A 17,097-nucleotide genomic window follows, 5' to 3' on the forward strand; every position below is an offset into this window, starting at 1 on the left:
TCACAATCCTGCGAGCTGTTCTGTCTGATATTTTTCTTGTTCTTCCAGATCTTGCTTTAACTTTCACTGTTGCTGCCATTTCTTAATTACATTCCGAACAGAGGATATTGACATCTGAAAACGTTTTGCTATCTTCTTGTAGCCTTCTCCAGCTTTGTGAGCGTCAACTATTTTCAGTTTCAGATTTCTAGACAACTGCTTAGAAGAACCCATGGTGCTGATTGTTGGGGCAAGGTCAGATGAGTCTGGGCATTTAAAACCTTTGAGATTGACATCACCTGGTCTTCCCAGATGATGATTGAGAACAATCCATGACACTGGCAGGTCTCGGCTTTGCAAAGGAGGCCGTGCAAGCTAAAAATTCTGCAGGGTGCCCAAACTTTTGCAGACGCTATTTTTTTGTTTTTTGTTATTTTGAAAGTGTAAATGATGGAAGCTTAAACTTGAGAACTTACAGCGTGTCAAACGGGAAGCTTTGCCCAATCCTATGTGGTATTTTCTTGCCGCGCAGTGTAAACACTTAGTTGGTTGGGATCGTTGGTTGGGATAGGCAGTGCTCTGAAAACAGCTCAGAGGGCATTTTAGCATGGGCTCTATCTTCCCGAGATTTATTAGGCTCATTGGAATGTGGGAAGTTCAGAAATTCTAACATTTCTCATCCAACATTAAATTTGATAGAGCTAAAACAGAGATAAAACAGACCAGGTAGTTGAATGGGAAAGAGCTATATATAGTAAAAGAAGTAATCCTGGGAAATGTAATCAAATTTGGTCATGCTGGGTGAATAGGTGCCCTGATTAGAGAGAGAGGAAGGGGGAGGGAGTCCCGGTTATATATTTTGATAAAGTAAGATTAAATGTATGTAAATATTTATTTGTTCGGACTATTTATACTTGAACTAAAAGTAAAAAAAAGAAAGGAAGGGGGAGAAGAAGATAAACTAAATTTTAAAATAAATTCTCTTTCAAGTGACTAAAATTTTTATTGATAAGCTACGATTAAAATAAAAAAAAAAACTCTGTAAATCTTCTCTATTTTTATAATAAATTTGAGTAAGAGCCTGAATGATCGGAGGGGTTAGGGACTGGCTGCCTAAACGCTGTTTGAGAGATGAGTGAAGGGATGGGACTGGAGAAGGCCGTATTAGTTAGGTGGTGTCTTGTTTTTTGTTTTTTATTTTTTTATTTTTTTGTGTGTCCTTCCCCCGAGGCATTTAGGGATCATGTGTGGGTTTATATTGAGATTTGTGTGGGTAGACAATAGGGATATTATCGTATCTCTTTTGTTCTATTATCAGTGAGTGTTGTTTGTTAGAAAATTATAAATACTGTATTTTTCGTCCTATAGGACGCACCGGCGTATAAGATGCACCCAATTTATAGGTGCAAAATCTAAAAAAATAAAGATTTTGAACCCAATAGTGGTCTTCAACCTGCGGACCTCCAGATGTTGCAAAACTACAACTCCCAGCATGCCCGGACAGCCAACGGCTGTCCGGGCATGCTGGGAGTTGTAGTTTTGCAACATCTGGAGGTCCGCAGATTGAAGACCACTGCATAGGAGGTAATCCCCGCCGCTCCAGACCCGTCACCGCTGCCCTGGATGTCGCTCCATCGCTGTCCCCGTCGCTCCGGAACGTCTCTGCTGCCGGCCGGGTATCCTCGCTCTCCGTCGCCGCCATCACGTCGTTACGCACGCCGACGCACGTACGCGACGACGTGATGACGAGGAAGGAGAGCGCCGGCCATACAGGGGATCCCTGAACGGAGAAGACACCGAGGAGGCAGGTAAGGTCCCTCCCGGTGTCCTGTAAGCACTAACCCGGCTATTCAGTCGGGCTGTTCGGGACCGCCGCAGTGAAATCGTGGCGGTCCCGAACAGCCCGACTGAACAGCCGGGTTAGTGTCACTTTCCCTTCAGACATGGCGGTCAGCTTTGATCACCGCGTCTGAAGGGTTAATACAGGGCATCACTGCGATCGGTGATGTCCTGTATTAGCCGCGGGTCCCGGCCGTTGATGGCCGCAGGGACCGCCGCGATAGGGGTGTATTCGCCGTATAAGACGCACAGACTCCCCCCCCCCCCCCAGTTTTGGGGAAGAAAAAGTGCGTCTTATACGGCGAAAAATACGGTACTATATACTGTATGTATAAAATGAAGAATTGTGGCTCAATAAAGAAAGATTTAAAGGAAAATGATGGAAATATATTATAAGAATGTCTAAGCTGTAATTTGATGCCTTTTGGAGATTTTTCCATCTTTCCTTGGCTTCTTTATGCACATTAATACGAATTTTTACCTGGGGTGCCCAAACTTTTGATCCCCACTGTAAGATAGGGATGGGTATAAGGCTATCCTTTATATAAGATAGGGATAGGCATAAGACTGTCCTTCATATAAGGTAGGGAGAAGGACGAAGCATAAGTATGCAGAATATTGGGAAGACAAGATGGGACAAATGGCTCTTATCTGCCGACATGTTTTATGCTTCTATGTTTCTAAACCCAGTACACTGTGTTATAGTGCAGGTGAACTGGATTAAAATGAGGTATATAACTTACCCGGATCCATGGTCCTGTTCTGGAGAGAGATAGATACATTGGCCCTCATTTACTATTGCAAACCCAACAAGTTTTGTCGAATTGAAAAACCCCAACTAACTCTCTTTTTTTACTGAGAGAACCTGAAAAAGGGGCGTGGCTGCCGGGAAAGGGGGTGTGGTCACAAAAAAGGGGCCGTATTTCCGAAATTTTCACAAAAACCCAACATATTCACTAAGGTTTCCATAGAAAATGTGGTGGATTTGAGCTGATGAAAGCCCCACAGATCAGAACATGTGTAAAAAAATAAATAAATAAATAAATTTAAAAAAAATATATAAATTAAAAAAAAACAAAAAAAAGGAAAATGTTAGGGAAAAGTGCCAAATATAGGGAAACCTTAGTAAATACCTTGAAAAAAAAATTGCAGGGAATTAAAACCCACAAAGAAAACTACACAACACTCTTAGTAGATCAGAGTCATTATTGGCCTTCATTGTTAATCCCCGACTTTGCACAATGGTGGCTGGACCCGGCATACCCAGCATCCCTGACTCCTTCCTCTTTGCTTTGATATGCCGCCAACAGAGTGCCCACATGGGCGAAGGGTCGCCCATGAATATTTCAGCAGTGTGTGCCCAGCCTTACATTAGTCTGTTTATTGTTGATCTCTATATTGACGGTCTTGATTTTCTTTTGTTAGGTATCCATCAAAGATAGAGAAAATAGATTATGAAGAGGAGAAGATGTTGATCCATTTTGAACGCTGGAGCAGTCGATACGATGAATGGATTCACTGGGACAGCAGTCGTATTCGTCCTCTTGAAAGACCGGCACTACGGAAAGAAGGACTGAGGGACGAGGAGGAGGACATTGTATGTTTCCAGTCTCCTGTATGTGTTGTGTCCCTACACTGCGCTTACTGATGCATAGCTCTGCTGTCTACACATAGGAGATTTATCAAGCCCCGTAGTAGTTTTTTTTTTTTCTTGCGTAAAAAAGTCGCACGCTCACGTAGTAGTAATTTAAATTTTTTTTTTTACTTTTGCAGTGTTCATTTATTTATCAAATGCGATAGTCGCTAATTATAAAGAAAAAAAAATTGCGTCTCCATTTAAAAGTCGCATATGTATTCCAGGTCCAACCTGGCTTATAGAAAGTGCATATGTCCGCAGAAAAGGACATTAACACCCACTTTACCAACTGTTCTTATTCTGCATCATGAAACAAAGCTACTGCATTAATGTTAATTATAGAAAGAAGTAATTATATAACTAATAATTAATTTTAAGGTTGAAAATACACACTGCACACCTTGTTATTTTTAGGACACGTACATGCTGGCATACCCACTAAATTAAAAATAGGTTAAAATAGAATTAGGCACAAAATAATTGTGTAAGAATATGTAGAATACGTAAATAACCCATATGTGGCACAAAAATTTTTCCTTAAAAAAAAAAGAAACATCCGTAGTAATACGGCTTCTTGCACATTTTGGGGTGGGTAACGTACCGAACCGCTTTTTTTTTTTGGGCTTCACTATAGTTTATGTGCCTGTTGGCGCTGCGTTGTCTTCCTTCCTGACGCAAGACTCCGCTCACCCACGTCACAAAATTGCAGCCTCAAAATTAAACAAAAAAGCCTCCAGAGTACGGATATTCATGGTGCGGCATAGTATGTTTCTAATATTTTTTTATTTCTGAGGAGGGTGGATGGGTTGTTGTGGGATAGTTGGAGTGCAGCTATTTAGTGCCAGTCAGGGTGTCACCCGATGCGGTACGCCCCCCCCCCATCACTCTCTAGCAACACTGCTGGTAATAAAGGGTTGATAAAGAACTTCGCCTATTAACATAAGGGAAAACTTTTCTGCTTTAAAAAATGTTTTGGAAGCGGGCGTGGCAGCTCTGTCTTCCGACGTTCCTCCTCTATGTATGGCACGTGTAAAGCCAAACAGAGAGGAGGAGACACAGAAGCTGCCATGCCTCCCCTGCACTCAGCCCATATGCGCGCTCCCGAGATGGAGCGCCGAATACAGGAAGAAGGGCGGAAAAAGGGCCCGGCCAGGCATCAGGTGGCGTTGTGTCTGCTGGGCCATGCCCTCTTCCTCCGCTGGTACACAGCACCAAACTGAGCTACCAAAGATGGAATAAAAAAGGGATTTATAGGGGTATTGAATTAAAAAAAGGTCAGGGATAGAGTTATAGTCAGGGACAGATGGGGGGTGGGGTTAGGGAAAGTGTAGTTGATGATAGGTACTCTATTTCAATCACAGATGGGTTCCTTTCTTTTTACAAATCTTAATATTTAGTAGGGTCTAACCCATTGTTTCCCAACCAGGGTGCCTCCAGCTGTTGCAAAACTACAACTGCCAGCATGCCCGGACAGCCAAAGCCTGTCCAGGCATGCTGGGAGTTGTAGTTTTGCAACAGCTGAAGGCACCCTGGTTGGGAAACACTGTTCTAACCTGATCACATAGTGTCCTTCTGTTTAGGACCTACAGCCAGCAGCTGTGATCTGTGGAGAAACCTGGTAGTAAGTGTTCAGTTGTCCTGTAGTGCCACCACAGTAGAAATTAAAGGGGTACTCCAGTGGAAAAAATAAATTTTAATATCAACTGGTGCCAGAAAGTTAAACAGATTTGTAAATTACTTCTATTAAAAAAAAATCTTTAACCCTTCCAGTAATTTTCACCTGCTGTATACTGCAGAAGTTCTTTTCTTTTTGAATGTCTCTTCTTTCTGACCACAGTGCTCTCTGCTGACACCTCTGTCCATGTCAGGAACTGTTCAGAGCAGGATAGGTTTGCTATGGGGATTTGCTGCTACTCGGGACAGTTCCTGACATGGACAGAGGTGTCAGCAGAGTGCACTGTGGTCATACAGAAAATAAATTCAAAAAGAAAAGAACTTCCTGTGGAGCATACAGCAGCTGATAAGTACTGGAAGGATTAAGATTTTGAAATAGATGTAATTTACAAATCTATTTAACTTTCTGGCACCAGTTGATAAAAAAAAAAAAATAATAATAATAATTCCACTGGAGTACCCCTTTAAACGTTACATAAGGTCCATTTATATCAAAATGTTGTCTGTAACATAGGACAAAGCATGTCCTCCAGAGCTAGAGATGCTCTATACCAGTGTTTCCCAACCAGCATTTGGTTGTCCGGGCGTACTGGGAGTTGTAGTTTTGCAACAGCTGGAGGTACCCTGGTTGGGAAACCCTGCTCTAAACGCTGACCAAGAGATAATGATTGTAAACAGAGGACCCCCACCCCCCACTCTGTTTTTGACTCAGAATAAAGTGTATGAGAAGGTTTTTTGTAACCTAGACCCCTGTAAAAAATAAACGGAAACCTCCCCTCAGCTGACTTGTATGGACCGATGTCATTTTCAGCCTTACTAATGAGCCCCTTTTTTTATAGGATTTTAAAGAAGGAGAAGAGGTTCTAGCTCGTTGGACGGATTGTCGGTATTATCCTGCCAAGATCGAGGCCATAAACAAGGAAGGTTTGTAGTTCTGAAAAACATTTTTTTTTTAAATGGTATTATAAAAACATCACTTTGGCTGTAAGATTTGAGTTCCTGTCTTTAGATTCTACTACAATGGATGACATGAACCTATTTAAAAATCCCCTATTTTTCTCTTTATAAACATTTGATCAGTGGGTAGAAAAACCTTTCTATTATCATTAAAATTCTAAAGTATCAATATCTGCCATAGATTTACTTTGCAATTTATCAGTATAATTTTACTGCAATTGTGAAAATCACTTTTTTTTTTTTTTTATGATGACTTTGAAAATTGCAGCAAAAACTGCAAAAATGTAGTAAAAATTTAATGTGGGGAAACGGCCTAAAGTCTTTAAATCTTCATAAAACATCTCGGTTGTGATTATAGGTCAAATCACTTCTGACTCATGGCCATATTTCTCAAACAAATGCACTTGGTATAAAAAAGTGAAAAAAAATACACAAAAACTGCACATAATGGGAACTGACCTTAAAGGACATCTGCAGCGTCATTAACACTTATCCACTATTCACAGGATAGGGGATAAGTGTTTGATCGCGGGGGGTCCGACCACTGGGACCCCCTGTGATCTCCTGTACGGGGCCGCGGCTGTCCCGTGCAGGGGGCGTGCCAGCCGCAGCATGACGTTGCAGCCGGCACGCGTCCTCCATACATCTCTATGAAAGAGGCGGGGAGGCAGCCTCTTTAAAGGGGTACTCCGGTGTTCTTTAAAGGGGTACTCCGGTGGAAAACATTTTTTTTAAATCAACTGGTGCCAGAAAGTTAAACAAATTTGTAAATTACTTCTATTAAAAAATCTTTTTCCTTCCAGTACTTATCAGCAGCTGTATTCTACAGAGGAAATAATTTTCTTTTTGAATTTATTTTTTTTCTTGTCCACAGTGCTCAGGAACTGTCCATAGCCGGAGAAAATCCTCACAGAAAACCTATACTGCTCTGGATAGTTCCTGACTGCTCTGGATAGTTCCTGACACGGACAGAGGTGTCACCAGAGAGCACTGTGGACAAGACAAAAAAGAAATTCGAAAAGAAAATAATTTCCTCTGTAGCATACAGCTGCTAAAAAGTACTGGAAGGGTAAAGATTTTTTAATAGAAGTAATTTACAAATCTGTTTAACTTTCTGGCACCAGTTCATTAAAAAAAAATTTAAAAAAAATTCCACTTGAGTACCACTTTAACCCACTTGTGAGTCCATTCAGTTCGCCTGGGTGACCTCCAGCTACCTATTTAGATGATCAGGTGCAGTGAAGAGACTCCACACCTTCTCTTTGGAAACCCAGAGGATTTATGGGATATGTAGGCAGCATTAGGAAATTCATTTCAGTAATAGAATTGCAATCAAAATGGCTGCAAACTTGTACCTTCCACATCGGATAAAACAGGTAAGCTCAAGGCATACACAAGAATCTTTACATTCTCTAATAATAGCTTATGCTTCATTTTATAAGCAAAAACACTTAACGTATATACTCGATTATAAGCCGAGTTTTTCAGCACAATTTTTCGTGCTGAAAACACCCCCCTCGGCTTATACTCGAGTGAACTCTCCGCTCTCAGTGGTCTTCAACCTGCGGACCTCCAGATGTTTCAAAACTACAACCAGCATGCTGGGAGTTGTAGTTTTGAAACATCTGGAGGCCCGCAGGTTGAAGACCACTGCGGCCTTCGTCATCATCCAGACCCCCCCCCCCCCTCCTTTAGTTTTGTACTCACCTCCGCTCGGTGGGAAGTTAGGGTGAGCTGTCCCGGGCCATCTGTGCTGCAGGGACCGTCCGGTGGGGAGGGATAGTCGTTCCGGGCTGTCCGTCTTCAGGGGGGGGGAGCAACGTCCCTGTGTGTCGTCGTCAAAGCAACGTCTCTATTCCGGGCCCGAAGTGCGGAGAAGAGGCCCCCCCGGTGAAGATGGACAGCCCGGAACGACTATCCCTCCCCACCGGACGGTCCCTGCAGCACAGATGGCCCGGACCAGCTCACCCTTCCTTCCCACCGAGGGGAGGTGAGTAGAAAACTAAAGGGGGTGAGGGGGGGGGGGGGGTCTGGATGATGTCGAAGGCCGCAGTGGTTTTCAACCTGCGGACCTCCAGATGTTTCAAAACTACAACTCCCAACATGCCGATGGCTGTCCAGGCATGCTGGGAGTTGTAGTTTTGGAACATCTGAAGGTCCGCAGATTGAAAACCACTGTAAATCAGACATTAACAAGCGGTGATGATGAAGGGGGGGGGGCTGATGACAGGCGAGATGACGAAGGGGGGTGGGATGATGACAGGGTAATGATGACAGGCGGTGATGATGAAGGGGGGGTGTGGGAGGATGACAGGGGGATGATGACAGGCGGTAATGACAGGGGGGATGATGAATTTCCAACCCTAGGCTTATAGTCGAGTCAATAACTTTTCCAGGGTTTTTGGGGTGAAATTAGGGGCCTTGGCTTAAATTCGGGTCGGCTTATACTCGAGTATATACGGTATCAAAAGGGTACTCCAGAACTTGACTACCTGTCCCCTATCCACAGAATAGGGGATAAGTGTCTGATCGCGGATGGAGAATGGAGCTTGACTGTCCCTCCGTGTTATCTCCGTGTTGACATGCCCTCCATGCATCTCTATGGAAGTGCTGGAGATACATGAGTACTGCGCTCTCATAGAGAATGTATGGAGTTATTAAGTGCTGAAATACACCTTTAGTGTAGGGCAGTGTTTCCCAACCAGGGTGCCCCCAGCTGTTGCAAAACTACAACTCCCAGCAATGTAATGTCACACGGAGCAGATCCGCTCCATATTTTATGCTGCAGATCAGCCGATGATGTTGATTGCACAATGCTCTGTCTTCTCGTAGCAGTGGATTGCCGCTCCTTGGCTGTAATCTGTTCTTCAGGGGTTTTAAGAAGTCTATATAGTCTATTTATACATTTCTATAGAATTTTTCTATAATCTATTTTATTATATGTATTGAATATACGTTTAGGCTGGGGCAACACTGCAACATGAAGTAGCACCAATAGTTAAAATTAATCGTGCTACAGCTTAAATGGGCACTGTCACCAACTTATGTACTACAACATATCTCTAATATAGTTTAATTTTTTTTATTTTATTAAAATGTTTTAATTTACATTTGAAAACTGGCCACTAGGGGTCTCCCTCCTAGTGGCTGGCTGCAGCCTGGCGTGACGTCATGCCTAAATTCGGACCGATGCCGGCCGGGCAATCAGTCCGAATTCATTCAGGCTGCTCTCGCTCCCTGCCGGTCAATCAGATAGGCAGGAGTGAGCACTGACAACACAGAGGATTGCAGAGTGCATTGGCTCACACGCTGGCCCCGCCTCCCTGCATACACATGCTTCCGCTGAAGTCCTGCACTCCACGGGTATGTCTTTTTTGGGTTGGGGAGCGCAGTGGGGAGCGCAGTGGGGAGCGGGTTATAGGGTTCGGGAGAGCGGGTTGCGGGGAGCGGGTCTGGTGGAGCAGGTTGCCTGGCCGAAACTCAGATACGGTGTTCACCACAGGGTGCCTCCAGCTGTTTCACCACTACAACTCCCAGCATGCCCTGACAGCCAATAATGTCAGGGCAAGCTGGGAGTTGTAGTGGTGAAACAGCGGAAGGCACCCTGTATAGGTGAACTAAGGGCGGAAGTCGGCCCTCTCAGCAGGCATCAGTAACGTCGTGCCTGCTGGGGAAGTCTTCCTGGTAGTGGCATTTCTAGGATTATAAAAAAAAAATTTAAGGCAGAAAAGGGGTTAGGGATAGATGGGGCAATAGGCAGCGACAGAGAAAGTAAAAAAAAAAGGATGGTGGGAGCTACTCTTTAAAAGGGTACTCCGGTGGAAAAGTTTTTTTTTTCCAAACCCATAGGAATGGCCTATAACTCTCAACATCTGGTTCGTCTGTTTCGGGCCCATATTGTGTGGATGGAAGGAGGAAAACAAAAACGTTCTTAAAGGGGTACTCCGGTGGCAAACTTTTTTTTTTTTTTTTAAATGAACTGGTGCCAGAAAGTTAAACAGATTTGTAAATTAAATCTTCTCCAAAGAACAAAGAAACGGAGCACTCACCTCCAAATTGCGGACACAGATGCAACTTTTATTGAGAATCACAGATTACAGGACACATGAGGACATCAGCGGGAGAGCAGGTAGATGGAAGACACAAGCGGGGGTTATTCTCACATCACAGCTTGTAAATTACTTCTATTAAAAAATCTTTATCCTTCCAGTACTTTTGCTACAGTATGCTACAGAGGAAATTTTTTTCTTTTTTTTAATTTCTTTTTTGTCTTGTCCACAGTGCTCTCTGCTGACACCTGATGCCCGTATCAGGAACTGTCCATAGCAGGAGAAAATCCTCATAGCAAACCTATGCTGCTCTGGACAGTTGCTGACAGGGACAGAAGTGTCAGCAGAGAGGACTGTGGACCAGACAAAAAAGAAATTCAAAAAGCAAAGAATTTCCTCTGTAGCATACAGCTGCTAATAAGTACTGGAAGGATAAAGATTTTTTTATAGAAGTAATTTACAAATCTGTTTAACTTTATTGCACCAGTTCATAAAAAAAAAACAAAAAAACAAAAACAATCCACCGGGCAAAGCAACACAGTTGAACGTAATTTCATGGACAGCAGCAATCACTCAATAGTCAAAATAGATTTGTAGCACTTCAAAAGTCGAAGTGTCGCCCTTGCTATAGATGGATACTGGATTGGAAGATTTAATTATTTTTGTTATCATTTTCTTACTGATTCTGTGTGTTCCCATCTCATCATAAATGTTTTTACCCGCTTACAGGTACCTATACGGTGCAGTTTTATGACGGGGTCATTCGATGCTTGAAGAAGATGCACATTAAGTCTATGCCAGAAGATGCCAGAGGCCAGGTAACCATTCCTTCCTTAACCTCTTAAGGATCAAGGACGTATGAGTACGTCCTTGGTCCCGCTCCCGTGATATAACACGGGGTCCCACGGTGACCCCGCATCATATCACGGTGGGCCCGGTGTCATAGTGAAGCCGGGACCTGCCGCTAATAGCGCGCTGCACTGATCGCAGTGCCGCGCGCTATTAACTCTTTAGCTGCGCGCTCAAAGCTGAGCCACGCGGCTAAAAGTGAAAGTAAAAAGTGCCGGTTAGCTCAGTGGGCTGTTCGGGATAGCCGCGGCGAAATTGCGGCATCCCCAACAGCTTGCAGGACAGCCAGAGGGTCCCTACCTGCCTCCTCGCTGTCCGATCGCCGAATGACTGCTCAGTGCCTGAGATCCAGGCATGAGCAGTCAAGCAGCAGAATCATCGATCACTGGTTTCCTATGAGAAACCAGTGATCAATGTAAAAGATCAGTGTGTGCAGTGTTATAGGTCCCTATGGGATAACAATGATCAGTGTGTACAGTGTTATAGGTCCCTATGGGATGACAATGATCAGTGTGTGCAGTGTTATAGGTCCCTATGGGAGCTATAACACTGCAAAAAAAAGTGAATAAAGATCATTTAACCCCTCCCCTATTAAAAGTTTGAATCACTCCCCTTTTCCCATAAAATAAAAAAACAGTGTAAATAAAAATAAACATATATGGTATCGCCGCGTGTGGAAATGTCCGAATTATAAAAATATATTGTTAATTAAACCGCACGGTCAATGACGTACGCGCAAAAAAATTCCAAATTCCAAAATAGTGCATTTTTGGTCACTTTTTATATCATGAATCAATAAGTCCTATCAATGCAAAAATGGTACAATTAAAAACTTCAGATCACTCATGAGCCCTCATACCGCCCCATACGCGGAAAAATAAAAAAGTTATAGGGGTCAGAAGATGACAATTTTAACCGTATTAATTTTCCTGCATGAAGTTATGATTTTTTCCAGAAGTCCGACAAAATCAAACCTATATAAGTAGGGGATCATTTTAATCGTATGGACCTACAGAATAAAGATAAGGTGTCATTTTTACCGAAAAATGTACTACGTAGAAACGGAAGCCCCCAAAATTACAAAACGGCGGTTTTTTTTTTCAATTTTGTCTCACAATGATTTTTTTTTCCGTTTCACCGTAGATTTTTGGGCAAAATGACTGACGTCATTACAAAGTAGAATTGGTGGCGCAAAAAATAAGCCATCATATGGCTTTTTAGGTGCAAAATTTAAAGAGTTATGATTTTTTAAAGGCAAGGAGCAAAAAAACAGAAGTGCAAAAACGGAAAAAAACCCGGTCCTTAAGGGGTTAAAGGGTACCTTTCATCAAAAAAAACTTTTGATATATTAGAGATTAATGTATGCAGAATAACTTTCCAATAGCATGTTATTAAAAAATATGCTTCTTTTTATTTCATTTTCCACTTTGAAAAAATGACCACTAGAGGTCTCCCTACCAGTCCTGGCCGCAAGCCCTTTTTTTTTAAATAGATTTCAGACTAGTTCTGGAGTCCTAAATCTCAGATTGCAGCCGGGACACAGACAAGCTCAGCACTGCTCCCTGCCTGTCAATCAGACAGGCAGGAGCCAGCACTGTGCTCATAGCACAGCAGGGCATACTCCTGACTCTGCTTTACTGCATGCCCTCATTCATTTTACTATCTGAGCTCCGATCATTCTTCTCTCTGCACATGCAGTTGTAAACAGAGAGAAGATTCAGAGCTGCCAGCCGAGCTTGTCTGTGTCCTGGCTGCAGTGTGAGATTTAGGACTCCAGCATGAGTCGGAAATCTATAAAAAGGGCTTGCGCCCAGGGCTGGTAGGGAGACCTCTAGTGGTAATTTTTTCAAAGTGGAATATTAAATAGAAAGAAGCGTGTTTTTTTTAAAACATGCAATTGGAAAGTTATTCTGCATACATTAATCTATAATATATCAAAAACGTTTTTGGATGCTGACCCGACGCATAGTGTGCCTCCAGTTGTTAGACCTAACCCGAATCACCCCTGCCCCCCCCTCCGGCCTGCTCGCAGTGGCAATAGGCCGCTCTGAGCAGACACGCTCCTTGGAGACGCCGCTTGTAGTCACACATCGCAGTGCAGCCGCGATGTCTGAGTACATTGCGCATGCGTGTGGCGAATCATAGTGTTCTCAGATATCGTGGCTGCTCTGCGATGTCTGACTACAAGCTGCATCTTGCAGGCCCCCTGTGTGACTGCTCAGAGCAGTGTGGATTCGGGTTAGGTCTAAGAGCTGCAGGCACACTATGGGTCGAGTCAAAATAAGCTTTGGATCCGTTATGTGTGACCCTACCCTAAGAATAACCCATAGAATGGACTATGTACCCCAGTTTTTTCAAACTTTTATAGTTCTTTAATTCCTTAGGTGTATTAGATAAATTAGAGGGGTATTCCCATCTTGATATAAGCAAGTTATTTTTCGTGTGCATGGTAGGGGGATTCTAGTAGGACACCTCCCCCTCCCTCCTGAAATCCATATTCCCCAACAGGGTATATGGACAGGGGATGTCTTCTTGAGTCAACGGCATCAAAGCCTCTATAATAGTTTTTCCACACTGGGGTGCCTCCAGCTGTTGCAAAAAAACAACTCACAGCATGCCCGGACAGCCTTTGGCTCTCAGGGCATGCTGGGAGTTGTAGTTTTGCAACAGCTGGGCACCCTGCTTGGCAACCACTGCTCCATGATATGCTCACAAGTTTGTTCTCTCTTTGTCTAGGATTGGATAGCTTTAGTCAAAGCCGCTGCAGCCGTAGTCAAGAACAAGGCTGCTAACAAACCAAGGACCAGCGTCAACAGCAATAAAGAAGAGAAAAAAATGCAAAAAGGGTCTTCAAAAAAGGAAGAAGTCGTCACTAGTAAACCTCTGGAATTATTCCACAAGGAGGAAGAGCCAACGTCCAGCCAGAACCTGGGTATAAACCACATATGTGTACATATTATGATATAGAGGTGCCCGTTTAAAGGGGTACTCCGGTGGAAACAGTTATTTTTTTTAAATCAACTGGTGCCAGAAAGTTAAACAGATTTGTAATTGACTTCTATTAAAAAATCTTTATCCTTCCAGTACTTTTTAGCAGCTGTATGCTACAGAGGAAATTCTTTTCTTTTTTAATTTTTTTTTTGTCTTGTCCACAGTGCTCTCTGCTGACACCTCTGTCCGTGCATGAACTATTTCTCCCGTTACTTTCTCCCGTCACAAAATAACGTCCGTTATTAATAACGTCTATGAGGGGTTAAAATGGATAATGTAAAAATCCCATAGACTATAATGGGATTTTGTAACTGCCGTTTAACGGACGATTTTAAGGGTTTTCACAACGGAACATTATAACGGGTCTTTAAAACTGATTAATTTATAGTGTTAAAGGGGCCTAAGGCCTCCATTTTGTCAGAAGACATAATAATATCATAACTCAATTATGAATTATTATTTATGGTCAAGAACAATATTACAAATATTATGATTATTATGAATTGCCAAAAATATACAAACAACCCAATTCTGGGCCTGACTATTTTCCCAGATACGAGATCTAGGAAGTAGTGGTAGAAGTAACTTTTGAAATATTATAAAATAATAAAGTTATAAAAATGATATGCAGGTTTATTAGTTATAATTGATTAACAAAGAGAAATATAAATAGACCATGATATAAATGAATGAAAAAAAAAAAAAAATATATATATATATATATATATATATATATATATATATAGATAGAGAGAGAATATCAATGACACAATGTCAGATATAAATCAATAATACATGCATACATTTATTTAGTATCAATCTTAGTCACAGAAGTTGGTTAGTTCAGATATCCTATAGGTATGACACTGACAAGAGAACCTCACATTAAATGATATCGAATGGGCATCTAATATTTAGATATATAAAATGTGAGTAGACCCCGCCAAGTTCTAACCACAGCTATCTCTGATATTAAGATACAGTACTAAATATGTTATCTGTAGTACTCTATTAATTAGGAAGACTTAAGTTAAAGGGGTACTTCAATGGAATTTTTTTTTCTCTATCGGCTCCATTGGACTCAGGGACTCCAGTTCCTTGTTTTCCCATAACGAGTAAGGGGGCACAGACATAGCGTACATGCGCTGTTCACCCCCCCCCCCCCCCCCCCTCACCAGCGGTCAGCTCCTGGGTTGGCACCTCATGGGTCCGGGTCCCCCTATTCCCCTGCTCGCCTCGCTCGCGCATAGCAGGTAGGCGTGATGCAGGCGACAAAAGCTGACTGAAGACCTCATGGAAGACTCCATTAGGTAAGTTCTTCTGACTGAGATAAGTACATTTCCCTTTTCTCCCTTAGGTGCAGACTTGCAACCTCTGGAGACCCTCAGTTTTTTGGCCCACCTTTTCAGGTGAGCAGTGGCATCTTAGGGGGCATGCATTCTATATTTAAACTGTGTGAATGTGTTTTTTCTACTTCACTGTGTGTGTGTGTGTGGTGTTTACTGTGCGGCTATGACCACAGCGCCTTATATGCGGCTGACAGCCGCAACGCTCGTTCTGGCTTACTTTCGTTTTCTCCGGCAGCCGCTGCCGGCGTTTGGGCCGCCCGCTCACTTCCCCCCCCGAGCGCATATGCGGCTGACATGTGCGCTCGGGACAAGGAGCGGGCGTCATTACAGCTTCTTCTCGCTCTTCTCATAGCTCCGCCCCCTGGGCTGTCGGAGCTCTCTAGAGGCGCAAAGCGGCCTCCAATCAGCGCCGGGGGTGCAAATTTCAGTAGGGGCCAATCAGATTGTGCCTCTGCCTCAGGAACGCCCCTCTCTGGCTATTGGCTGGCCCATTTTTCACTCTAGCTGCACGGAGCTGAGTTCTCCTCCCTGCAGCTGCCAGGGGACACAGTCTGGAGTGAGAAAGTTCCTGTCTTTTTCTCATTATGTCCGTACCCAGAGCTGTTCCTCCCTCTAAACACATAACCGGAATGTCAGAGTCTTGTTTTGTCTGTAAGCACTGTAATTCTAAGATGCCTGGCTCTACTGAGCCCACTTGCTCTGCCTGCTCCACTGCTCCCCTGGTACCCCCGGATGCCCTTTTGGTTCCGGTGGATTCAGCCGCCCCTCCAGCCTGGGTTTCTTCTCTGACCCAGTATATGGCTGATTTGACTCAAGTCTCCCGTTCGGTGGCTGAGGCCTCCCGGGAAGTGGCGTCCACCTTGAAGGGGTCTGCCCTGCGCCGGCCCTCTCTGGAGGCCCGCTCCTCTTCCCCACATACTTCACGCTCTCACAAGCGTACTAGGGGTGCCTCGTCCGACTCTTCCATTGAGTCTTCAGATAGGTGTGGGTGCTCCCCCTGTGGGTCCCGCCCCCCCCCCCCCCCCCGCGTACCCGGTCAGGACTGCCTCCACTCGTCGCATTCTCCTGGCGACCTGGCTGACGAGGTTTCCGAATCGGCATCTGACACAGAGGACCACTCGGGTACAGTTTAAACGGTGAACTCATTGGTCGCAGCCATAGGAGACACCTTTCACTTAAGAGGACCCAGGATCTTTGGACATAACTCCTGAAGTATCCTTTCATCGTGCTAAGCCAGCACCTCAAAGGTTCAGCTCTCACGCTGACTTTGAGACCATTCTGGAATCTGCACGGAAACATCCAGACAAGAGGTTCTCGGGAATAAAGACGATTCAAGTACGTTATGCATTTGACAAGGATCTTGTCACTAAGGTGGTTCCCCGCCTTCAGTGGATCCACCAATCTCCCGAATCTCTAAGGCTACTACACTGCCACTGGCAGATGCGGCTGCCTTCATGGATTCCACGGACAAGAAGGGGGAGTCCTTAGCGAAGTTTGCCTCTAAAGCAGCTGGCTCTTCGCTTCTTCCCATCTTCGCCTCGACATGGGCGTGCAAGGCCCTATCTGAGTGGTGCCTATAACTCCGTCGGGGTATCCTAGCGGGATCCCCCCAGAGGATCTGTCTGCTCTGGCCCTCCAATGCTCTAAGCTGGGGACTTTCTGTGCACAGCTTCCATGCAGTCAGCCCGTTGTTCTGCATTTGCTGTGGGTCACCTAGCTGCTCTCCGCCATTCTATGTGGCTTAAAGCTTGGAATGCGGATGCCGCTTTCAAAA

General features: G+C 44.0%; 1 protein-coding gene across 4 annotated transcripts in view; it reads left to right on the forward strand.

Annotated features, from left to right (window-relative positions):
* PHF20L1 (PHD finger protein 20 like 1) overlaps positions 1-17,097 on the forward strand; it is a 117,310-nt gene that overhangs the window by 27,341 nt on the left and 72,872 nt on the right. For 2 of the 4 annotated variants that reach the window (XM_056522790.1, XM_056522791.1), the window contains exons 3-6: positions 3,244-3,433; positions 5,968-6,052; positions 10,864-10,952; positions 13,720-13,915. In XM_056522790.1, coding sequence (XP_056378765.1) covers positions 3,244-3,433; positions 5,968-6,052; positions 10,864-10,952; positions 13,720-13,915 — 560 coding nt within the window. The remainder of the gene's footprint in view (positions 1-3,243; positions 3,434-5,967; positions 6,053-10,863; positions 10,953-13,719; positions 13,916-17,097) is intronic. The other 2 variants (XM_056522792.1, XM_056522793.1) reach the window with 1 other exon arrangement.

Source organism: Hyla sarda, chromosome 5, assembly GCF_029499605.1.
Source record: "Hyla sarda isolate aHylSar1 chromosome 5, aHylSar1.hap1, whole genome shotgun sequence".
Classification (NCBI taxonomy): domain Eukaryota; kingdom Metazoa; phylum Chordata; class Amphibia; order Anura; family Hylidae; genus Hyla; species Hyla sarda.